This window comes from Brachycentrus maculatus, unplaced genomic scaffold (assembly GCF_059751285.1).
Source record: "Brachycentrus maculatus isolate JH-2025_06_01 unplaced genomic scaffold, ASM5975128v1 h1tg000601l, whole genome shotgun sequence".
NCBI classification, from domain to species: Eukaryota; Metazoa; Arthropoda; class Insecta; order Trichoptera; family Brachycentridae; genus Brachycentrus; species Brachycentrus maculatus.
Window position 1 is genome coordinate 392,092 of NW_028281340.1, and position 27,493 is coordinate 419,584.

The 27,493-nt window shown below is 29.9% G+C and overlaps 1 protein-coding gene across 1 annotated transcript in view; it reads right to left on the reverse strand.

The window, feature by feature from the left end:
- The window catches only part of LOC148301153 (uncharacterized), an 83,261-nt gene extending 58,163 nt beyond the window's left edge, over positions 1–25,098 (reverse strand). Inside the window, exon 1 of the mRNA XM_088273734.1 lies at positions 24,711–25,098. Within this exon, the coding sequence (XP_088129860.1) occupies positions 24,711–24,713 (3 nt within the window). The 5' untranslated portion in view covers positions 24,714–25,098. The remainder of the gene's footprint in view (positions 1–24,710) is intronic.
- Between the last annotated feature and the right edge of the window lie 2,395 nt (positions 25,099–27,493).

Genomic DNA, 27,493 nt, shown 5'->3' on the forward strand with positions numbered 1-27,493 from the left:
GATCGTTGATATCGAGGATAGTATTTACTTGTTCAAATATGTAAATGAAATTGTGCAAAGACTGTCTAAAAGCATCATTGTGTTACTTCTACCGTGACTGCAGTTATTCTAAAATTTTCTTCAAAATGATCTGCATAAGAAATAGTTGAATTTGGCATGTATTTCAATAACGTAATCCACTTACTTCAATTCTAAAGGAGAGTAAATGAATAAATAAAAAATTCTTGCCTTGTACATATGTTTGAAGGAATTTACATGCTTTTTGTGTTAAAAGAGCATAGTTTATGAGTTATATTTATATTGTATTGGACCTGTGATGTTTTCGAGATACACGAAGTGAAAATTAATTAGTAATACGTTTATAATAAAAATGTTCCTTTCCTCATTAATATTTACTTTATTTTTTTATCAAATTACTTTTTTTATCAATCTGTATTTTCGAAAATCAAATTAAAATCGCGAAAACCCAAAACAAAAGTGGACGCTAATCACAAACGGATGGTAATAACAAAATATTACTATTGCATTTTTTTTAAGTACTGGCGTAAAAGTTTCATTAAATTTTTAATTATTCCGTAGATTAGTGCTGAAATACCTTATTTATCCATGTATAACCATGAAAAGTTTTGTTTTCATATGTACAGTGTGTGTATATTTTCAGTTGAAATATGTAAATCTTCACATATAACTCATTAAAAAAGTGACTACTTACACATATAAAATATAGTATTTAATTGTTTGTGTATTTACTTATTCTAACCCTCATCTGCACTCAGTATTGCATAGGGCACTACATCGTATTGAAGCAGTGTTATCCTGATCGTTACTTACGCAAGATGATCACTCCTGCGTTTCAGGGACCAGTCCAGAGTTCAATCTAATATTATATAAATATTAGAGTGTAAAATAACTAATATTTATTTTCATCCCCCCCCCTAGGAATTGAATCCGGGACCTCCAGCACGATACTTAACGCGCTAACCATTACGGAGGCGGACAAATTAATATAATGCAGGTTTTTATTTTGTTAATTTAAAAATTTATATAAAAAACCTGCATTGCTTGGGAATGTTTAAAAAAACTATTTATTGGTATTATGAACATTTAAGGTCAGATCAATCAAAATATTGTGGAATTATAATATCCAATAATTTGATTTTGGATAAAATCGTATACGAATTGTGAATACATATATCATTAAATTAGAACAAGCGTGATAAACTTTGGATAAAATAAGCTACTTGTTATGCGTGAGTAAATAAATTATTATTTAGAAATGTCAGGGTTAATGATGTTCAATTCAAAGATGTGTACTACAATAATCACTCGCGGAATGTGAAAATATGCCAGCAATCATTGAGTGTTTGAAATATTTAAATTGTCTGAAAATAAAGCATCACTAAGAAGTATCCATAGACATATACATTTATATTAGACCAGATGAACACGGATGTAAAGCTCTGTTATACAAACTTAATACTACATTTTCAAGGTGTTACAGTTTTATTTGACAAGAAATAACTCACTTTTGAGACGTAAACTTCTACTCGGATGTCTTTCAAACGTATCCTTGTAGGAGATTTATGAATCATGTTCGAAAAGAGCTACAAGAGCAGCTTTTATTTTAAAATCGTGATGAATAACCACTAATGATTATGATTATTATTTAATCGCGGTACTAGAGTATTTATAAACGGGCGTAGGAAACATTTAAATATTAAATCCTACGGCGACAGGATACTCTAAAAGGACAGGCTGTCGAATGATTGCTATTTGCGATTCGTCCAATATTGATAAATCAATTTTGGCATGGTCCCTTAGTAGATTTCATAAAATGAATTATGATTTTATGACATTGATTAATTTTTTCGTTATAAATAAATGGCTTAGTGAAATTCGATTCTTCTAGAACCTAGATTAATTATTATTTTACTTCTTCTTTTAACTTGTCCAACCTAGTCTTAAAAGAGTTGTCAACGTCTCCTCAAACTTGTCTCTTTCCTGTGTCAGCTGGAAAGATCTGACCTTCATAACTCTTCAAAATTGACTAGCCTATTTGGTATAATGTTAATTGAGACAGTTGGCTCGTTTTCGCCTTTTGTCCTTCATGATGAATTAGTCGGTATAATCCGCGGAATTTCTGATAATAAAATTACATATTTACTTTAATTCATTGAGAAATAGTGTTTAAAAGTTTAAATTGGTGTTAAAATTTTATGTTATTGTAATGGTTTAACAGATATGATCACGAGTATTTCAATTTGTTTGTATTCAAGGTTTTAAAAGGTTTATTTGAATACTTTTGAGTTGATGAATTGATGATATAATCAATTCATATTATCAATATACCACTTTACAATTTTCAAAAAGGGGTCATTGACATTTATCCGGTAACAATGAATGTAGTCCGGTGTAAGAATGAATTTCTTGTTGAATCAATTGATACAATTAAATATTGATTTCTTACTTTAAAATTTGTTTTCACACTTTTATCTTTTATTTTGTTTTTGTAACATTCTTTCTTCAATTCATCCTTTTTTAAACTATTTATATAATTTTTTTTCAATCTATTTTTCTGGTAAAAGAATATTTTATTTAGCTTCATATCATAGTGTAGATTTTATACATTTTTTAACAATTGACATTATTGTTGATTTTCTACTTCAACATTTATTTTCACACTTTTGTTTTATCAGTTTTTTTATATATTTTTTTTGTATTTTCTCTGGTTGAAATTTATTATATTCAGCTTCATATCATGGTGTAAAATGTGTCCATTTTTTTGGTCATGTACGAGTATTAAATTTATATTGAAAGCAAAAAAATATTTACAAATCATCGATTAATTTGTATTTTAAATAGAATCCTTGATTGAATCCTGAATTGGTGTATTGAAATAAATAAATTGAATTTTTACATAATACTAAACATCTCCGCCGAACTTAGTACCAGAAAATGATGCATATCAAAATATATGTATATAAAATTACCAATGTTTAATTTATTGCATTTGCTATTTGATTCCCTTGCTCCTTTTGTCACTAACCGCGGTTGAAAATATCCAATATCCTGTATTATTTTCCTACTTAAAATAGCTCAATGCACCTCTTTTATTCCTTTTGTCAGTTATACAGCATTCCTCATTAAAGGATACAGCTTAACGGCCTCGGAATGGTTGGATATGACATGTCTCGTTCTTCGCGGAATACCGCCGTAAACAGTAATTGCGAGAGGATAAACGTGTTATGTTATAAAGTTATGGAAGTACAAGAGATGGAAGACGTGTCGGTACTGTGGTAATCTACAGTACATACAAACTAGACCAGTCTGTGGGAACTTGTGTGGTATGTAAATGAGATAAAAGCAAAAGTGAATTATGTATAGTCGTTAACGAGAAGTAATAAAGAAGCAGAAATATTTATTATATACGGAGAAATCTCTCTGTTGCTTGCTTACCTCTAAACGCCTCTTTTTACTCATTACAGTAAAAAAAGTTATTAAATTTGTAACATTATTCGTGTAATACATATTATTAAATGGAGAAAGGAGGTAAGTCATTTAATTTTTAATGATTAATAATAGAATAATATATTGTACAATATAATTTCATGTGTAAAATATACAGTTTCCTTTCCCAGGAGGGTCAAAATAACGTAATAAAATTAATGAATTTTGATCTCTAAAATTGATTTTATATGACTCTTGACTTGTACACAAAGTGCAGGGTTGATGACCTTACCTTTATGTAATTTGCGTTAGAATGTAAGACTGCGGTAATACGATGCAGTGCCCTATGCACCATTTGGTGCGTATAAGGATTAGAGGGTAATTGTTGCAATGCCTTAAAAAATGCAAAAAATAAATACATAAAGGAAACGTTGGCAAAAATGTTCCAAGCAATGCATAAAGGAAACGTTGGAAAAAAAGTTCCAAGCAATGCAAAATACGCTGATGAAAATATTTATCAAAATTACAGTTCAATCAACAACAATAGAATTAATGTAAATGGACAAAAACTACAATGAAATTCTATAAAGCAATATATACCTTTAAAAATATAAACATTTATCAAAGAATTTACAATGAAAAGCGTCGAATGGCAACTGGCGAGCTCAGTTTGATTAATAGATTTATATTATCCACTGACACTTCGTGATGGAATTGCATTTTAATATAATATTAGATTAAAACCAATATTTTTAGCTTTTCCACTTTATTTTTATTTGACCAGCGACCGGGTTTCGTCGTTACCGAGTCTGATGATGTCGGTATCATATGTATCGCAAACAAGTCGAAACACGCGAGCAGTGCACGGGTTGGCGCGATACCTTACATCCGAACACTCAAAAGCGTTAAGTGGTTAATGATTTATAAACATCATGCAACTTGGTAAATCAGAATTCAACTGTCTAAATCTGCAAAGAAAATCTTTTGCTGCGATTTCGAAACACGCGTGTATGTATTTATTACGAGGAAGCGCGAGAACCATTGTTAATTAGCAAATGACGAAATGGTACTCGCTCTTCACAAAATAAAATTCTCGTAAAATGGATCATTATGTTATATCACAGAAAAGTACAAGAATCTAGGTTCAGGTCATATCATTGTGTGTATTTGTGGAAAGTGTAATTTAAGCACGAATGATAATTGAAAAAATAAAACAAGAAAACTTGTATTTTTATTTATTAAAAGGATATTCGCGAACACAGAATTAATTCCACTGGAGAGATCACTTCTGTTCACGCCCGATTTATTTAAATAATCTATTTCGGATATTTTTTGTTTTTAGAATAAATATACAGATTTAAGTTTGATACTCTTATTTCTTGGTGGAACTGCATTTTACAGAATAAAATAACTACTATGTAATTTTTTCCAAATTAATTTTATTTGACCAGCAACCGGGTTTCGTCGTAACCGACATCATCAGACTGGTCGTAACCGTTTCGTCGTAACCGACAAATCTCCAGTCTGATAATGTCGGTTACAACGAAACCCGGTTTCTGGTCAAATAAAATCAATGTGGAAAAAATTACATACTTGTTTTTTTATTCTATGCATATATTTATAAATAGATTTTTTCGAACTCCTTACCGTTCAATAATTTTTTATTATTTTCAAAACCATTTATTTATTTCAAAGAAAAACTTATTTTTTCAATACAAAAACGACGTTTTAAGAAAAAAAAATCAAGTACGTCAAATGCTACCTGGGTTCAAGGAAAGTTATGTTGCTTTTTAACGTATGTAGGGCCTTAAACGTGTCGTGTTTAACTACCTGCATTAACGCTAATCTAGAAGTTTGCATGACTTGGATGATATATCCACAACCGGAATAAATAATTATGCAGGAGTAGGCATACCTTTAAATTAACTTCATATACGAGTTTTACAATCTCAAAGGCTGCAAAAATAAACAATTGACCCTGTATATCAGGTTCCATTGCATTCTGCGTCTAGTATATCCTTTCCATATATCGTTTTCATCACGCTATGCTATAATATAGGGTGTTTTTTAGAGTTATAAAAATTCAAATTTCTCGCAATAAATTGATTGTGGCACCCGCCGTGTGGCATGTTGCACCATCTTGTTGAAACCACAGCTCTATCACATCAATCCCAGTCAACTGAAGTACGAAGTAGTCAGTAATAATGGTTCTGTAACGCTCTCCATTGACCGTAACATTCTGGCAGGCATCGACGTAAAAAAAATATGGGCCAATGATTCCACCTGCCCATAAAGCACACCAAGTGCCACACAGTGACATTTGATGGATGCAAGGGCGTCTCTAACAAAGGCTTTTGGGGTTTCTCCACTCCTAATTAGGCAATTCTGCTTATTGACATAGCCATTTAGCCAAAAATGTGCCCCATCGGTGAACAAAATTTTGCGTTGAAAAAGAGGATCAAGCTGAATATTGATTTCGGCCCATCACTGAACCTACGACGCGTATAATGGCCATTCAGTCTATTCATGTTGAAATGGGAAAACGTACTAACTACATTGTCAAATTGACAGTCTGTAGAAACAATGTTGTCAGTTTAAAAACCAAACCTCCTAAAAAACACTCTATATGTCCTATCCTTTACATATATCGGTTTCTTGGCGCTATGCTAGCTACTATATTATATACACTAGAACCTCGAACTTCGTACGAATTCCTTTTAAGACAGAAGAGAAGGATGTACTGTGTAATTATGATGTTAGTTTGTATGAAAAGGGCAGTTTCCACTGATATTATGTTATTTGTCGTTTCTTCTTCGTAATAAAAAATAATTTAAAAAAAACCATTAAAAAAACTTTGTTTTTGAAGGGATTCGAGACACTCGATATAATGAGCCGATTAGGCTCACATAAATAGTATGAAATTGAAATATTTGTGAAAATAATAAAAAAAAAACAAAATATTTATCTTTAAAAAAAAAATCGGGAATACGCAATTAATTTAATTAAACACTTTATCTCACTTGATCCATCTTTGAACGATACATTTATCACAAAGTGACGTAAAAATTACCAATATTGCGGACCGTCTTCAGGGCGCTTAATACAATAATAAATTTAAGTATGTGGTATTGTATTCAAACTATGTGTTACACACTGTTAACTTAGCGTATTTAAACGGGTATTTAAAGCATTTCAAATACTTGAAAGTGGTCAGGTCAGGTGTCGGAAAAATAGGCGGATATGTATGAGGAAATTCATGAATGTGACGCTAAGATAGTTCGTTAAAACAAATTTGTGTGGCGTTCTATTCAGGGAATCATGGAAGCGGCGTGATTTTAGTTAGTTATAAGATAAATTTAAGGGATATTAACTAACTAACTAACTAACCATCACGCCGCTTCCCCGCAGGGGTAGGCAGAGAGAATAGAGCGCCACACCACTCTGTCCTTGCAAACATTCTTCGCTTCTTCCACGTTCATGCATCTCCTCATACATACCCGCCGATTGTTACGACTCCTAACCTGACCACTTTCAAGTATTTGGCATACCTGATCGTGCCATGTTTTTCTCGGTCTTCCTCTGCTTCTTTTCCCGCTAACATTCGCCTCATAAATTTGTTTTACCGTTCTTTCCTCACTCATTCGTTCTACATGTCCAAACCATCTCAACACACCTTTCTTAATTTTATCGATAATGCTTATCTCAGCTTTGCATTCTTTCCTTATTTCACTATTCGCACATCTATCATACATCATTTTGCTACACATTCTTCTGAGAGATCGCATTTCGACTGCATTCAGTCTACTTTCATCCTTCTTTTGCCAACTCCATGTTTCACTTCCATACATTAGAGTTGGAACCAGGACTCCGTTGTGCACTGCCAGTTTAGCTTCCGTTGATAGGTTTTTATTTGCTATAACTGATTTCAGTGCACCGTTCACTTTGTTCCCAGCATTCACTCTCCTTTCTATATCTTTATCAATCTTTCCATCCCTAGAAAACATACTACCCAAATACACGAAATCATAAAGGGATATTACATTTAAGTAAGCGATACCGGCTTTTAAAAAAAGAGCATTCGCGAGAGCAACATAATCTCAGATCATTTTGACGAATTTAAGACAAAAATATAAACGATATGGATAAAATTATTATTTCATACCAGACATTTGACACAAACATAAAATAAAAACGAATAAATTCCTTATTTTTTTCATTTATGCAAATCAACAACACAAAACAATTGGTTGTCAACTTTCTCTGAGCATTCTCGTTCTGAATACAGAAAAGAAATAGATGGAATTTGGTAGGAAAGAATACCCTTTTTATTTATTTTACTAAGAATTTAGTTGCGATCACTAAGAATTTTACATTCGCGATGTTGTAACTATTGCTTTTTTTAGCAAATAATATCGATAGGAATAAATATCTTTATTTCAGAGATCGGTCGCTAGAAATATATTATAAGAGAGAAATAAAAACGCATCATTTCCTTGACTTTTTTTACTTTATTGGTAAAGGCATCCGAAAGCATGGCCAAATTCATATTACGTTATATTATTTTGAGAACAAAATACTAAATAGAACTAAATATATGTACAACAATTTAACAGGCGCCGTGGCGTAGTTGGGTAGACGCTTGGCTGTGAACTAGCGTCGTGGGTTCGATTCCCACCAATTACAAGATAAATTGTAGAAATATTTATTTTTTCTTGGTCTGGATATTTATGATGTTATTGTTTATTTGTTATTGTTATTGTTTACATAAACCTTCCCTATCTTTACTATCCTATTCGCAGACAAGCCTCTAAAAAAATAGGGTTATTCGTTAAAAAATTAAAACATATTTTGGTTTTTTTATTACCTGAGTGGATGTTGAATCCATGTCATTTTGCATTGTTTTTATCGTTTATGCAGCACAATTTTTTTTTTTATAAATAATTAAATTAATTCAAGTAAAAATATATAATTTTAAATATTAAAAATAGAGGTAAAATATCTGTGAACAGAGACTTCCTATCATTCGAGTTTGCAATTAGCGATGTAAAGTATACGGAAGACAAACAAAAAGTTTTATTTTAATAATAACAAGTTTTAGCGTTTTTGGTCAACCTTTCTTTATTTTTTAATGAAATCAGAATGAAAGTAAACTTTTTAAGGTTTGTTAATTCACGTAGAGAAAGTAATACGTACGTATGTACATATAAATTTAGTCACGAAAACCAGTACTTGGTGTTTTTAAAGATTAAAATAATTTTATGCATGCATTAAATTAATCTGGTTTTATATTACGCGGATACGCGGATATAACAAATATGAACGTTTACTACTCTAAATGATTCGCACCAGTTAGATACAAAGAAATTAAATGTTATAAAAATTCATAATTTTAATATTTTTTTCTTATCTATTTGTAACCAGATTTATTCATTTAAATGTAAAGCATATTTTGTTTATTAAAATCATTGTTAACTTTGTGGTACGGTAAATTTACACTCTCCTTGTCATTCATCGTTCACTTTGTGTAATACCACTTAAAACACTATTTCATGACTACGAGTTTCACAATAACGATTACATTACATGAAGTCTACTTTTGACTTGATGATCGTATGAAATGTATTTATGTATATATATATATATATATATATATATATATATATATATATATATATATATATATATATATATATATATATATAAATACATATATATATATATATATATATATATATATATATATATAAATACATATATATATATATATATATATATATATATATATATATATATATATATATATATATAAATATATATATATAGATATGTATATATATATATATATATATATATATATATATATCTATATATATATATATATATATATATATATATATATATATATATATACATATATATATATATATATATACATATACATATACATATACATATACATATATATATATTTATATATATATATATATATATATATATATATATATATATATATATATATATATTATATATATATATATATATACATATATATATATATATATATATATATATATATATATATATATATATATATATATATTTTTATATATATATATATACATATATATATATATATATATATATATATATATATATATATATATATATACAACATTTTGAGCGTGCACAAATACTTGAATTGATAAATGTTCCACGTGTGTAAAGTGATCACTTAAACCAACGTATGACGGTCGTAAGCACCGTAAATGCCCAGACTTCCATATCTTCATTTTTGTTGAGATGTCAAAAAAATAATAAATGTAAATACATTTTTGAGATTGTTTCCTATTATTTTATTATACTTTTCATAGTAATATCCGAGTTTATGCCGCCACGCAATACAGCTGTGATGGTAAAATTTACAATTTTGGTATCATTTGTGTGCAATTCAACTAAATAGTATCCTGGATACAAATGAAACATAATTATAGTGCACAAGGCGAGACGAGAAATCACGGTAGATTCTACGTTTTCCTTGCTCACGATCGACGAGAGAAGTCGTAACGTTTACGTATTAAAAATGTTGAATCACTGGTTAATTAATACACTCACATTAAACTACCGGCGATGTAGAGCCAAAAGTAGATTAAAACTGATAGCACAATGGAGTATAAGATTACCTATTTTAAAAATTCACACACAGATTTTTTCATTTATTTTTATTTTTATTTTTATTTTCGCCATTACACTAATTACTTCTTCTTCTTCTTCTTTTTGATGGCTTTTCACCCTTCTTGGGTGTTATAGCCAGTGTCACTAATTACTTGAAATAGTCTACTAATACCAATATCCGTTTCTAATTACATTTTCACCAAAGATGATCACACAAAGTAATTTTTTTTTAAAAAATGTGTCTTAAAATTTCATGGACAACAAAGAAATATGTACATTGGCGGGCTTATTTCTAAAAAGCAATCTTTCCAACAACCAAAAACGGACTAGTGATATTGGTCAAAATGTTTGATACCTTATATAGCTGTTTGCAACCAGAGGGTAGATTGCGCTAATATACCTTTAATTTAGTATTATTTATGCATAAATTTTTATACGTATTATTCAAAATAACTAATAAAAAATTCTTTCAAATGTAATTTTAATAACAATTATATTTAAATATTTACTCGGCCAAATATCTGTGGTCTAATTTTATTGTTCATCTTCTTCTTCTTTTTTTGTAGATCCTAGGGATCTGTTTGTGCCTCCGCATTTCGCTCTTGGGATGTCGACTCCCAGCTGTCTTTCCATCTTTTCAGAGGTCTGCCTGGGGGTCTGCGTCTTTCAGGGTTGCCTTGGAGGGCGATACGTGGAAGTCTGTCTTCTATTATTATTATTATTTTTTATTGTTCGTTATGATAAATTTCCGTTCTGCCAAATGCATACTAGGCCAAATATCCACCGGAATCTGAGAGCTATCCAGGATTCTGCCCAATTTCGATCTAAATTCAAGACCCACATTTTCCAGATCCCTTGTCCATAATAATTACTATAAATTGCAAAGTGCCCTTGAGGTGATTTCTCACAAAAACGGCGCTTTATAAATTGGCCATATTTATTATTATTATTTTACAGTAAGTGCTTTAAATGTATCTTTTCCGTGAGATTTGAAGATCACGTAAATATTTACTTTTTTTTAGAATTCCATTGCAATAATATGAGCTTCTAAAAACATGACTAGTTTAAATTGAGAGTTGGTTAGTCGATCTAAGAATTTAGCTTCTGACATGGAATAAATTATTCTGCCATGTATTCTGAGTACCGTAGGGCTACTTGAACTTTGATGTGTTACTTGAGCCCAGTACAAAAAAAAAAGAAATTTGTATTTGGTCTACAATAATGAGCGTTTAAGTGTCACCTGTCAGGGAAACAATGAATCATGTCGATAGTTCATTATTGTAGACCAAATACAGATCAATTTCTTTTGTACTGGGTTCAAGTAACACATAAAAGTTCAAGTAGCCCCGTTCTACGGTAGTATAAATAAATAAAGTTTTTAAACTTATGTGTGTTGAATTGAAAGCCTCAACGATGTACATAACGAAATAAAAATATATTGATTTTAAAGTAAATTTAATTTATTCGACCTTGAGTATCAGTGGAAAATAATTAACAAAATTGATTATTTTAGTTATTTCAATAAAACATATTTTTTAATTACCTTACGTCCAAGTGATTAAAATCTAGCTACGGCTTATGCGACACCGTTTATCATGGCCCTACTTAGGCTTCAACTTTGTAAGTTTAATAGCCTATATCTCTTAAGTGGATTTAATATTTATGGTTAAAATTAATTTAATTTCATGTGATTCACGAGTGGAAATTTGACAAATAAAAAATATTCACTCTATCGCTACAGGCATGATTTTTATGCATTTTTTAAAATATAAAAATTATTTATTTGAAAAGAAATGTTAAAGGATTTCGTTTTTAATATCTAATTTCAAAACAAATAAATTTAATTGTGTAAAGTATGCACTCTTATACATTATACACGTATTCTCATACATAAATGTTCTTATTCATGCAGTGTTGATTTCTAAATTTAGACATTAATGACTTTTTCCTTTCTTTTGGCATTCGCAAAAGCGTGATACTTATGTTTAAATAATTTATATAAGTGATCATTCGAAAATACAAGACGACCGGTCAGAAACCAGTTTTTAAGAATAAGCCAGAGATAAATTTAATCCTTATATCCAGTATACCTTTATTTGCATTTCTCTTTCCGATAGAAACACATTCATGAGATTCTACTCGTGTACGATTGTCTTGAAAAAAAAATATCATTACCGAATCGAATTAGAAAAGCACGATTTTTTGGCGAAACAGAAGACATTTTATGTAAATCACTTGTGTTTTAATAGGAGAATGTAAGATTATAATGTAAATGTCATTTGATTCATATATAAATCAAAGTAAGTTTTGGCAGACTTAAAAAAAAGAAACGCACTTGAAAACATCTTAAACGAGGTTTAAAATGGACGACGAAATATTTTTTGTATTTTAATCTGCTGGTGAGAATATCTGTAGTTCTCGAAACAAGTCGTGTTTACATTAATAAACTCATAAAAATGGTTCTATATATACAAGTGCTTTTTTATATATTTAAATCATCAGGTCAAAAAAATAATGCCAAATGAATAAATAATAAATAAACGAATAATAATCGATAAATATCATTAAAATGAAATGGCGTATTGAGAAAGAAAGGTGTGTTGAGATGGTTTGGACATGTGGAACGAATGAGTGAGGAATAAACGGTAAAACAAACGGAAGAGGTAAAGAATATTTGCAAAGACAGAGTGGTGTGGCGTTCTTTTCTCTCTGCCTACCCCTGCGGGGAAGCGGTGTGATGGTTAGTTAGCTACTTTTTAGAATGAAAGGGATTTTCACTAAGTACCTATCTACCTTCTATCGTGCTACAAACTGTTATAAGCGATACAATATGTATTTGATGTTGTAAAACCCTAGTTACATAACTTATAATTCATTTGCTAACTACAGAATAGTTCATCAGCGCAGAAAAGAAATTTACGAAATTCATTAATGCATATTATGTAATTAATCACAAGACGTTACCTTTAATTTGGCTATAAAGGAAGTGAGCAAGTCGACAGTTGTATTCGCTAATAAAACCCAACACTAACGCGGTTTCGCGTTTTGTGCAACACAACGGATTGAGTTGTTTATGAGATAATTAAATTATACTATCGTTGTTCAAGAAACTTTCATTGCTTACACTTCTAAGAGAGTAGATGTTGAAAGTAAGTGAAGGATACGTACCAGTTCAAGGGTACTATTCACTAACCTTGGTTAGTATCGAGTTTTAACAGTTGCTATCAAATGTCGACCAGGGCTGTAGTAGGCTGTGTAGCGACCTCTGTTATGATGTCATAAGACAATCCACGTTGTAAACATCAAACATCAGGAAATTAGTCCACAAATTATTTATAATTAATGGTAATTATAAATAATTTGTGGACTAATTTACTATTTATAAAAGTTAAAATAGAGGGTCGACGAGTTGTGGGCAGAAGAAGGACTCCTGGCTCCGGAATAAACGCGATTGGACGGGGATCAGGACCGTCGAGGCGCTGTTTAGAGCTACCCAAGACAAGGACAATTAATCTCAAGTAATTCTCGACGACAGGGGGACCTGACATGACACGGAGAGAAGAAGAAGAATTTGTAGAAAAAAGTGTCATTCTTTTGAATTTTTCTTCCTTAAATATATTGTCATATTTTAAACCATTTTTCCTTCTGGGATATGAATACATTTCGGTATTACTGTGAACCCACAAAAAAGCCACACTCTCTTGATATTTTTATGTTGTCGTTTGCTTTGCGTTATGTTATTCGAAACAGTAATCAATAACAATCATGAATTTTCCTTTTAATAAAAACTAGCTATACCCGACCACGCGTTGCAGTGGCTCTGTCTGGTTAAATTGAAAGAAAGAACGTAGAAATCCCACATTTCTTATATGTTAATTTTCGCAATACTTGTGATACAATTACAATTATGACTATACAATATGTAAGCAGCTGTCAAGAAGCGGACTGTCTGCCACGAGCAATGATGAGTACAGTATTACGTATATTATTATTACGTTCAACGCACAGCGCTGCCATTGTGGTCATAAAAGGTGCTGAAAAAGTACGTAATTTTTTTTGAAATCTGCTAAAATTTACTTTGATTAATTTATAAGTTATTTATAGTTTTACATTCGCCCATTAAAACACATGTATCTTTTGTGTATTTTAAGGATAAGTCGTAGTAGTAGTAAATGAATATACGAGTATGTTAAATTCAGACGAAACGAAAATTTAAAAAGACAGCAGTTTTTTTTTTCATTTTCTTTTTAACGCCCGTTAAAATGTTAACCAGTGTGTCAGAATGTGAACCCAAGAACCTTCGCCCCTGGCATTGTGTGTATAGCGCGGTGCATTGTGCGCGGCGTGTCAAGGAAGGTCAGCCGAGCCTTTCTTCCACCTTCCACCTGTGTATAGGAGCCTTACACACACAACGCCATATTTAGTATTGGCAACGCTACAAGTTCACGGAATGTTATGTGATGTGATCACCCGCGCTGGATACCGCACGCAATGTAATCGTATCGCATCAATTACATACCTACACTCTCGAGGGAAATACATAGGTACCTACTTACTTAACAAATTGTTTAAAAATGTCGATTTTTTCATCAACCCTGACCCTAATTATATAGTATGCTAATTAGGGCTAAAAAATCAATGCAAATCTTTCAACAAGACATATTACTCACTCCTTTCAACAACGTCATATATCAAAAATCGTCAATTTTCAGTTGTGCATGTTTTCGGAAAGCCCAGAAAATGTAATATATCCCAGCAAAAGCGGCATATTTTGAACTAAATATTTACCCGCTATAGGGCAGAAAGTGTTGTTTTTGCATTTTGAAAAAATGTATTGTTTAATTATTTTTTTAAATATACTACATATTTTTCTAATGGAGAAAAAACATTCAGGTTTTACCTAAAAAGATCTGTCGCACAGTAAAAAGTTCAATAAGTGGCTTTATATTTATTTTTAATACATTTTCCCCATTACATTCAATCCCACAAAATACTTTTTGATTTATAGTTATACTAGATTGCTTCAATATTTATGACAACCTGAATTAATTTTACTGAAAAGGACAGCTAAAAGTGCAATAAATATCTTATTATAATATCGCATAATTTAACTTTCTCAGTACCTAATATAGCAATTACTTATAATAAATTTGAAATTTATGGATTTCATATTAGTATTCGAATATATTATGATATATATCGTCCACCCCAAATGGCTTTCTCGGTCATTTCCGCGTACAAAAACATGTTTGTAAACACGCCCATACATCCTACTCACCACGTTAGACCCAGTGATCTGCTAAAGTTCAATATACGAGTACTTGATCTTGATACTGGTTTTTAGCTCTTGAATGGTGGCAACATCGAGAAAAAAGGTGATTAAACTATTGCTACTAGTTTTAGTACTTGCAGGTCTACGTGAATGGATAAAATTAAATATATATTAGCTATCTATGACTTGCAATTTGTAAAATCTATATAATAATTGTTCACATTAGCAAACATGTTTGTATTATGTTATGTAACTGGTTATTACTGTGAATCGAAGGGCAGGTTTTATCGAAACTTCTAGACTGATGAATATGATTTCTTTTAATTATTACATATATCGCGTTTTCCCAATGATTACTTAATGTAGTTAGTTACCTGAGAATGTGTATTAATTGTAGATTATCAGTAGCTCATGGAAGAAGTTTCCAATTTTTTTTTAATATTCAAAGTCATCTAACCCTGTATTTGCAAAAGGAATGAAGTGAATTATCGGCGAGGCACTCATGTTCGCCCTTGCTGGGCCAGGGTATAATAATATACGTAAAAAAATGTCTGCCTCTGTAGCGTAATGGTCAGCACACTCGACTACCGTACCTACTAGAGGTCCCAGGTTCGATTCCCAGGGGAGGTTCAAAATTCCCAGAGGGGAGTAAAAATCAAAAATGATTTTTCACTCTAGTGTTTATTCAATATTACCCTGGAGTGGTTCCTGATGCGGAAGGCTGATCACCTCATTCCTTCATGTGTTAACGATCAAGATAATACTGTGTCAATACGATGCAGTGCCCTATGCACCATTGGGTGTGGAAAAGGGTTAGAAGAAAAAGAAAAAATCATGTAGGTATCAAATCTTGAAGGTATATCGCGTAGGTATATCGAATGTATCGCGTAAAGAGAGTTCAATTATTGATATGTACAAAAAATATATTTGCTTGGAATCATAGTTACGTTATAAAATTAAATAAAAACAGGAATATTGTCTAACAAAACTGAATTATTCCAAAGATATTTTCCTTTAAAAAAAAATTGACTTGATCAAGTATTTCAAATACTCAAAAGTGATCAGGTTAGGAGTCAGAATAATCGGTGGGTATGTAGGAGGAGATGCATATACGTGGAGGTGGTAAATATTGTTTGGAATGACAGCGGTGTGGCGATCTATTCTCTTTGCCTACCACTGCGGGAAATTGGCGTGTGGTTTGTTGTTTTATTTTATATTATCTTCTAAACTGTAATATTCGTAATATTCATATGAGATATTCTAACAAAAAACATATTGGAAACGAATCAAAATTGTAAAATTGTTTATTTTTCATTAAAAAAATAGTTTTTATTAACATTTAAGAAACATTAATAATTCACCACGTAAATTATATAAGATGAAATAAAAAATTACCAGAATGAAATTTGTATTTTTGAATATTGGCAATTAGATATTATACTTTAAAATTATAAATTACCAAGGGTGGTTATTATCATTTATAATCATTTACAACATTTTGAGTGTGTCCAAATACTTGTTCACAAAATCTGGATTATCTCCAATTACAGGAGTTATTTTCATATTATTTTTTGACATCTCATCAAAGATGAAGAAGAATATGGAAGTCTGGGCATTTACGGGGCTGACGACCACCAATAGATGTCTCTAGTTAAGTTCTAGTGATTCAAGAACAAGGTTTCTAAATTGGTTCATATATATAGAACTTCCAAGAATTTGAGTAGTGTGGTTGTCAATAATGGGTAGAATTGGTGAATGTTACTCGTGTGTAAAGTGATCACTTAAACCAGCCTATGCCGGTCGTCAGCCCCGTAAATGTAATCTAAGAATACTGTAAGATTGCAGTGTATAATAATATAATATTGTTAAAAAAGAAGTGTTATAAAATTTGTTGAAGATGTAAGAAGATTATTTGTACATATTTTACTTTATTCTTTTAAGTTCGATTAAAATTTTATTAATAAAAAAAATCTAAACATTTTAAAAAGGAAAATCAATTCAAGTAATTTACAAGTAATATAAAAACATGAGAATCTTACCCCTTCACCTGTAAAGAAAGACACTTCATCTTCGTAAAACAATTACAACAGAAAACTACACAGTAACGTCAAAAGAAACATTGCGTTTTTTAACGTGGCCACAAAATTAACAGCACTGTTAAACGGTTTGGTTTATCAAATCTTAGAAATATCTTTGTAGTGATAATTAATGCGTTTAAAAAAACATTGACATATTGGATTGGATATAAGTGTCAATTTCTATTAATTACGATTATTGTAGGTAGATGTTATGTTTGCTTCGCACATTCATTTGTTATTTTTTTAACTGCCAGAAATTTTGAATAAAGAACCGCTACCGCAGTACCTACCTAAAATAAACAAGCAGTTAGGTAATCAAGTACTGACTGCATACGCATACAATTTGTACGCATGTAGGTACATAATGTGGGCTGTGGTTAGGAGTATAATCTCTTTTTATAAATGTCTTCCTGTTTATTGTGATCGTTTTTCAATGTTAAACGTTACCGTGACATTGGCTATTAAAAAGTGACGTGGAATTATCTAATGGTGTTAAATGGAAACAAAGAACGTACAAAAAGAAATAATCTATGGATTACTGCACGCATTAAGGTAAAAGATTCAATAATACATTTTGTGCAATGTTGGTTTTCTGTTTGATTCATTTCTCATCACTCTATCGTAGGACGAAGTTAATTTAGTTATACAATAATAATATGTACCTGTTGAAATTGCCGAAAATAATATAAAATAAAATAAAAGTTTGCATTGATCGGGAAGAATAAAAACGACACTCTGAAATATTCTAATAAATATTGCTAGTCATATATATCTGTCAAAACTTACAATATGTAATTCAAGGCGGCTTACATTAGGTAAGTTACTGGCGTCAGTACTGGCGCCGAGAACTGAGTTACAACGTAGTCATCAGTCGAGGTTTTTATTTCACTAAGCATAAATGCATAAAATACATGTAGTTACATACACGTTCATCGAAATGATAAAATATGATATTGTAATGAATATTTAAATGTTATTTGAATGTTTTTTAGTAAAAAGCTAGACATGAAGTGAGACCATTTTCCGGGACCATTTTTGTTAAAAAATAAAGCCCTGGTTACATTTATATTAAAATAAATTAAAATTCATGTACACTTTTGAAAACAGTTTTCACGTCGTCATTTTTAAATGAAATCACATTTCAACAGATAACAAAGAAAAAAAGCGATCGAGGCATGACCATAATATGTAATCTGGTATTGTAAAATTGTGATATCAAAATGATTTATTAAAACGCCCAAGAAATAAAATCACTAAATCAGAAGATCTTTGGATAATCCAGTGAAAGTTTTTTTTGTAAATGAATATTACGTTACAACACAATACACTTTTCCCGTTAGTGTCTGTGTATTTTATATTGCTAAATTTCTTTTGCATCTTTAATTTAAATAAAACTGCAATTTATTACCCGCGACAGTCGACACAAAAAAGCAACACGGCAAATTAACTTTACAGCTTCTGTTAGCTAAATAAAATGTGAGGTATTATATTCGTAAGATAAAAAAAATACCATGGTAATAATTTAGATCAATATCAATTTGAATTGCACACTCGTATATTGATCTAACGGAAAAATAATGATTTATCAATACAGAAGATTATTTATGAAATATCAATTCGATTTACAGCATTTTGAGTGTGTCCAAATACTTGTTCACAAATCTGGATTATCTCCAATTGTAGAAGTTATTTTTCATATAATTTTTTGACATCTCAACATAGATGAAGAAGAATATAAATAAAAATTTTGGACGCACTAAAAATGTTGTAAATAAATTATTTGGTCAAATTATAAGCTAAAATAATAAAATGAAGAGGATATTTTCTGGCGTTTCTCATGTTTGTGATTATAATCCAGATTTTGCACCTCACATATAAATAAAAGAGTTTCTGCTCAATAAAAAACTTCTTTCATCTCACCAATAGATGTCTCTAGTGAAGTTCTAGTGATTCGAGCACAATGTTTCGAAATTCGATCATATATATAGAGCTTCCAAGAATTTGAGTAGTGTGGTTGCGAGTGTTTTTGCCTAGAATTTTCACTCATGAATTACATGAAATTAAAGTAACTTTAAACATAAAGAGTAAATCCACTCCCAAGTAGGCATAGGCTATGCAACTTATAAAGTTGAAGCCTGAGTAGGGACATGATAAACGGTGTTGCATAAGCCGTAGCTAGATTTCAGAGTCACTTGGACGTTAGGTAATTAAAAAAAAAAGTAGTAGTGTTTTTTTCAATCATGGGTAGAATTGGTGAATTTCACACGTGTGTAAAGTGATCGCTTAAACCAGCCTATGACAGTCGATTTTCATATTCTTCTTCATCTACATTTATGAAATCAATTAATTAATTCTACAGAAAAAAATTAATATTGCAAAAAGCATTTTAATGTGTTTGGACACACTCAAAATGTTCTTAAAAAAGGATCGTTTTTAATGAAAAGATAGGTATTATATCGCTCTCTCCTTTCAACAACGTCATATATGAAAAATCGTCAATTTTTAGTTGTGCATGTTTTCGGAATGCCCAGAAAATGTAATATATCCCAGCAAAAGCGGTATATTTTTAACTTAATATTTAATAGGGCAGAAAATATAATTTTTTACAATTTGAAGAAAATGTATTGTTTAATTAATTTTTCAAATATACTAAATATTTTTCAAATGGAGAAAAATCATTCAGGTTTTACCTAAAAAGATCTGTTACACAGTAAAAAGTTCAATAAGTGACTTGATATTTATTTTTAATACATTTTATTATATTCTTAAACTTAAAGACGATCTCCTGAAAAATCTAGTTTTTTTTATATATGACGTTGTTGAAAGCAGTGAGCGATATGCATTTAAATATACTCATACCCATGGAAGATCAAGTAGGATTCATCTATTAGATGCATCGTAGGTTAATGGCGAAATGAAAAGTGATTGTTTAGAGCAAAATCCTTGCTATCAAGGACAAACCCAGAAATTGGTTCAGATTTTATCAGAGATGATATACATTAACTTTTATTAATAATAAATAATATTCAAATATGTTTTATAACGTAAAGATCATCCACTTGTATATTACTACAGAACGTGATCTGACCATAATGTCAGAAGAAATTAAGGACTCATTTGCTAATGATCTTATCACATTCTAAGTATATCATGGTACAGTTTTAATTTTTTTTTCATGATGTTGCAAAGAAGATGTGGTGAATAATTATAATATATTAGATTAAAGTACAATACGGTAAACCCCCTTATAACGTTGAGATAGGTACCAGAGGGGACGTTATAGGGTAGTTGATGTTTTTAAATTGTATTTCAATTTTGAACGACTCATTACAGTCATTTCAGCTAGTTAAAATGTAAAAATACAATTTAAAACATCAACCTATTGTAAAATTCCCTAAGATAAAGGGAAACCTATGTAAACGTTGTAGGGGGGTTTACTGTAAAAAAATAAAAATAATAAAAAAAGTTAAAATAATGGATACAGGGCCCTCGTGACGTTACCCCGACACTGTAGAGCGAGTGGTATGTTTGCATCAGCACACATACCACATTGGGATTATTTCTCATGGTAAACTTTAATTCTTTATCTGCACCCAATGGTGCATAGGGCACTACACTGTAATGACGCAGTGACGCAATGAAGGCAAAGTGATCAACCCTGTACTTTTGGTACGAGTCCAGGGTTAAGGTAAATAAATATGATGGTAAAAAATCGATGATATTTATTTTGACCTTTATCTAGGAATTGAACCTGGGACCTCTAGCTCGGTTGCTAAACATGCTTACCATTAATTACAGTATGGAGGTGGGCGTCATACAAATGCTCATGGTAATACAATTTTTTACTTATTATTCTGGCTCTCATCTTCACCCAATGGTGCATAGGGTACTTCAACGAATCAATGTATTGAAAGTTAATTATATTTATGAAATCAAGGTGATGATCAGTTATCATCCGTTGTACTCTATTCTAACTCCGATTAATGTATTGCTTGTTAAATTAAAAACGGTTACGTTAAAACTGGTTTTTATTTTTATAAAACATTCATTTCACATAATATGTTAGCAAATAAAAACAGGAATTTATGTTTCTTTAAAAATTATAACATTAGTGTGAAATAATAAATAAATAAACAAATGTTTTGGTCAACAACAGCGACCTCCGTGTTCACATTTGTATTTTAATGTATATTTACTGTTGAATACATTTTTTTAAATAATAAAAAAACATTAGATAATACGCAATAATATATTTAAAAAAAACTTTTAGTATTATAGAAATATATTATTTTTATATGTACGACCTTAACTCTACTAGAATTTATTGAATAATTATGATAATAAAAAATAGATTTATATTATCCACTGACACTTCGTGATGGAATTGCATTTTAATATATTATTAGATTAAAACCAATAGATTTAAAGAAATAGTAGTCTGATGATGTCGGTAACGACGAAACCCGGTCGCTGGTCAAATAAAAATAAAGTAGAAAAGCTAAAAATATTGGTTTTAATCTAATAATATATTATGATAATAAAAAAAATGATTTACTATTTTTTAACGTTCCTAAATAATTTAAACCACCTTATTTTTTAATTAAAGTTTTACTTGATAAAAACCATTTCTTATATTTTTATTGTGACACGCGTTTCGATGCATTCCACGTCATTTTCACACCGTATGTGAAACTAAGTCTAAATTTTAGAGATTTATCCTTGGGATGTTGATGAATGACGAGGGGGTAGGAGCTTTTTCTTATTTTTATTGATATATATATATATATATATATATATATATATATATATATATATATATATATATATATATATATATATATATATATATATATATATATATATATATATAGCAACTTTATTTTCTCTAAATCTAGGAAACATTTCATGTAAATTATTTTTTTCTTAAAACGTTGTTTTTTCATTGAAAAAATAAGTAAACAGGTAATGAAAGGTAAGGAGTTAAAAAAATAAACATAAAAATATATTTTCCATATATATTCTAAAAACAAAAAAATATCCAATATATATATATATATATATATATATATATATATATATATATATATATATATATATATATATATATATATATATATATATATATATATATATATATTTATTTATATACATATATATATATATATATATATATATAATATATATATATATATATATATATATATATATATATATATACATATATATATATATATATATATAAATATATATATAATGATAAATAAATAAATAAAAATAAGAAACAGCTCCTTCTCCCGCTTCATCCTTCAAGGTCCCAAGGACACAGCTATAAAATTTAGACTTACCTTCACAATCGGTGTTTGAAAATGATGCGGTATGCATCGAAACACGTGTCACAATAGATTTAAAGAAATAGTAGTATTTACGGAGTAAAACTTAAATTAAAAATGGATAAATATTACCACAAAGTGACTAAATTTATGATATCACATTATTATAAATACAGCGTAGCGCATCAAACGATGTATTCAATGAATCAAAACGTAATAGAAAAAAATTTAAACGCATTCTTTAAAATAAAATTTGACTAACTTATAATGGGTAATAATTTAAAAATCATACAAAAAGGTCAATGGTTAATTATAAATGACCGTTTAAATAACTTTTTGCGTCATATTTACATATTTACAAATTTATGTAATCGTCATTTAACGGGTAAATTCATTAGGTATTAAAGTGTCTTCAGGTATTTGAAAGCACACCATATTGAGGATTATGCAAAGGAATTGATAAACTCATTGATTCTCTAAAAATATTTCGGCCAACAAGCGCATAAAACGTACACGAGTATAATTTGTATTAACTAATCTTTGAAGTTGTTTTATGTAATATATTTGTCATTACGGACATTTGAGAAGAAGTACAAGTTGGAGAAATTATTACGTTACATAAGCAAACATTCTGTAGTTTTTATATTGCGTTTATTATTTCTTAACACGTGGAATCGTCAGCAAAGGCGTCATTATCTATTGATTTTATCTAATAACCGTAAGTAAGTATGAAAAAAAACGGTTGACCGCAATAATTTTGTATTGTATATTTATATTTTTATTACTATCACAAAATACTACACGGTGTTTGTGTTAAAGCACTAAAAAATATGAATTTATATCACTAAAGAAAGTAGAAAAATGTTTAACTTTAAAATCATCATTTAAAAATAATTCAAAGTACACTTTAATTAAAACACCTTTAACGTTATATTATATTTAAAGTTTTAATCAATAAATGAATCTTTACTTAATAAATAAAACAATAAAATGGCCAAATAAATTTCAATTTTAAGCAAAATGGTTATTATTGGCGACATGACCTTTTACTGAAAGTTATGAAAGTAAATTAATTTACAAAATATTCGTGGGAGGTTCTGTTTCTGTCTTCCGGCATCATAGAATTTTTAAATTTGAATGTATTTTAATTTATTGATTTTAAAGGAAGCTTGTCATCTACGAGAAATTGTGCTCAAAATATTTTGTTTTGCACAAACGGATAATATTGTTTAATTGTTATTTAAACGTAGAATTTTTAATTTTCTTAGTTTCCTTATTTTTTCTTGTCCAGGATTGAAAATATTATAAAGGAAACTTTCCGTAAAATGATAGATTACTTTGTCGTATAATGGAAGTTACTTAATGTACGTATTTAAATAATGTCAATTAAAAAAAACTATATTATAATGAATCATGAAATATATGTAAATATGTATATATATATCCATACATATAAATAACATATCCTTTTCCTTCTTATATATAATATTAATCATATTTTGTACAAAAATGGCTCTCTAATATTTATTAAGTATGAATTAATACAAAGTTTTTTTTTAAATGGTATGTCAAGAGTGTAAACCCTTATTTATAAGTTATATATTAACTTCATGTTTTATCTGCCAAACAAAATTATTTAAAAAAAATTACATCATATACATATATATATATATATATATATATATATATATATATATATATATATATATATATATATATATATATATATATATATATATATATATATATATATATATATATATATATATATATATATATATATATATATATATATATATATATATATATATATATATATATATATATATATATATATATATATATTATGTTTTAGTTTGTCGTTCGAATGTTATTCTTAAAAATAAAAATAAAAATAAAAAAATGACTCACCATGCTGATCTTATATTTCCTTTCCAATTCCAGTCACTCGAATGAAAATTTATACGATATAAATTCAATCACCGAATAAAAGTTTTTAATCGCAAAAATTAAAAGAAACAAACAGTTTAATAAACGAAAAAAAACACTCAGAAGAATCTTATTCTATTTAGTTTTTTTTTTCTAAAAGCGCGCGAACGTAAGATTTGCACTCGATATTCAAAAACGCGGACAACGTTCAGTAAGCGGTCGGAAGCGATCGAGGCATGACCGCAGCCCGAGAGAGCTTGGTGTTAAATAACCTAAAAGCAAAACGGAACCGGCGCGATAATGTCGGGTGCATTATGTCCTCCGAAGAACTGACTGCGGCCATTAGAGCACCGCGGACCGTCTAGTCTCGTCTTCGCCTTCCCGCCGAGCGCCACTCACTCTCTCGGCGCGAGATTGTTACCTAACTCTCTCCGAGTCTATGGCCCCGGCCATCTCTAGTGAGGGCGGAGATGTGCTCGACTGGTCACCCCAAATTGGCGAGCATAGACCATAATCTGGAGATCTGCAATCTATGATGACAGACGGGCTTTCCGAAATGAATGATCCAATAAAATAAGCCAATATATGAAGATTTCACTCAACTTCTTCTTATTCTTCTTCTAACATAGGGCACAGCGTAATAAAATGCAATGTTATCTTGATCGCTAACACATGAAGGAAACGTGATCAGCCCTCCACTTCAGGTATCAGTCGAAAAGTAAAAAAATCACTTATATTTATTTGACTCCCCCCCCCCCTTGGGAATCGAACCCGGGACCTCAAGTACGGTAGCCGAGCGTTCTGAACATTACACTACGAAGGCGGACATATCATTCTTTGTACTTACTTTATTATCCTCACTACTATCTTCAATCCCTGATCCACACTCCAATGGTGCATAGGGCACTGCATCGTATTTACGCAGTGTAATCTTGATGGCTATTTATATGAAGACAAGGTGATCACTCCTCTACTCCTACCAGTCCAGGGTAATATCAGATAATTTTTTTAGTGTAAAATCACTAATGTTTATTTTTACTCCCTCTGGGAATCGAACCCGAGACCTCCAGCGCGGTGGTTAAACACGATAACTATTACACCGCGGAGGCGGATAGTAGGTATACATGTATAGCATTTTTAACTTTGTGGTATGGTAACATGACACTCTCCTTATAATAAATCGTTTAGTTTGTGTAATATCACTTAAAGCTCTACTTCACGACTACCGGTTTCGGAATAATAATTCCATCATCAGGTTTGCTGTGAACTACAAGTGAACGATGAATGATAAGGATAGTGTTTAACTAGTAGGTATACATTGAGATTTTCCAGTGAATTCTCTTAACAAATCCAGATTAATCAAAACTGTTTAATCTGGTTTCGTTAACACTCTCTCTCTCTCCGAAAACATTATTCGCCTCTTCCACATTCATGCATCTCCTCATACATACTCGTCAATTACTCCGACTCCTGACCTGACCGCTTTCAAGTTTTTGATATACTTGATCATACCAAGTTTTCCTCGATCTTCCTCATTTAGAAATGTGAGCTATTTCGTTTATTTTTTCCATTTTATCAGACTGAGCCATAGCAAGGCATCGCCGCGTATAGGTACTTCTTGAATAAAATAATATATACTAATCTCAAACGAATTTTAAGAATTCTCTTTAGAAAAATATATTGTTTATATATATGTATTTTTTTTAAATATGTCAAGAAGATAAAATCAAAAAGGATCAGTCCAAGGTAGCATAAAAAAATCAATGAAAAACACACACATTCATATAACGCGTATTCGTTATTTTAATATCTACGATAATTTTAACGATAATTTAGCCTTAAAATATTAATTAGCTGCAATAAGATATTAATTATATTATAAACAGTATTTTTTTAAACCTGTGTATTATATGGCCTGAAATCTTACTAGATCCGTTAACTAGTTTTAGATAAGCAATTTTTATACACTAGTAATTATGATTTTTTCTTCTTCTATAATGTATTTTTACGCACATCTCCTGCGTTATGTGGGTTTCGAAGCCGAGGACAGTGTAGCGAAACAAAACAGTAATTTAGAAAAATAATACCTTGACTCTTTGACTTGATGTGAACTGGAAAATCTTTATTCATAGAACCGTACAAATATTGTGCCTTAAATATTTTTATTTATTTATTTTAAAACACTACATACATAAGTCACATGTATGTTATTTCCAATGAGTATTTTCTTTTACTGATTTTACGAGTGAGGTTAATAAGACTGAAGCACAAATAAAGTTAAAAAAAAGATAAAATAATTAAATTAAACTAACACAGGGAAAAATGTTAAATATTATTTTATTAATTGATTCGGCAGTCACTTTGTGGTAAAACCTATCATTTTTAATTTAAAAAAATAATTAGTAAATACCACTATTTTTTAAAATCTACTACGACACGTGTTTAGATGCATTCCGCAACATTTTCAAACATACGCATACGGTGTGTATTTGAATAGTGGTATTTACCAAGTAAAAGTTTTTATTAAAAAAGTAAAATAAAATATTGTAGAATTATACCCTGTATTTTTGAAACCTGATACAACACGGATATTATTTATATTGACATATTAACATAGATGATGAAGAAGAATATATTGTCTGGGTATTTACAGGGCTTACGAACTGTCTTTGGCAGGTTTGACTGATTACTTTATACACCCATGATTGTTAATCACTCTACTCAAATTTTGGGAGCTGTAATTATGTCCGCCTCCGTAGTGTAAT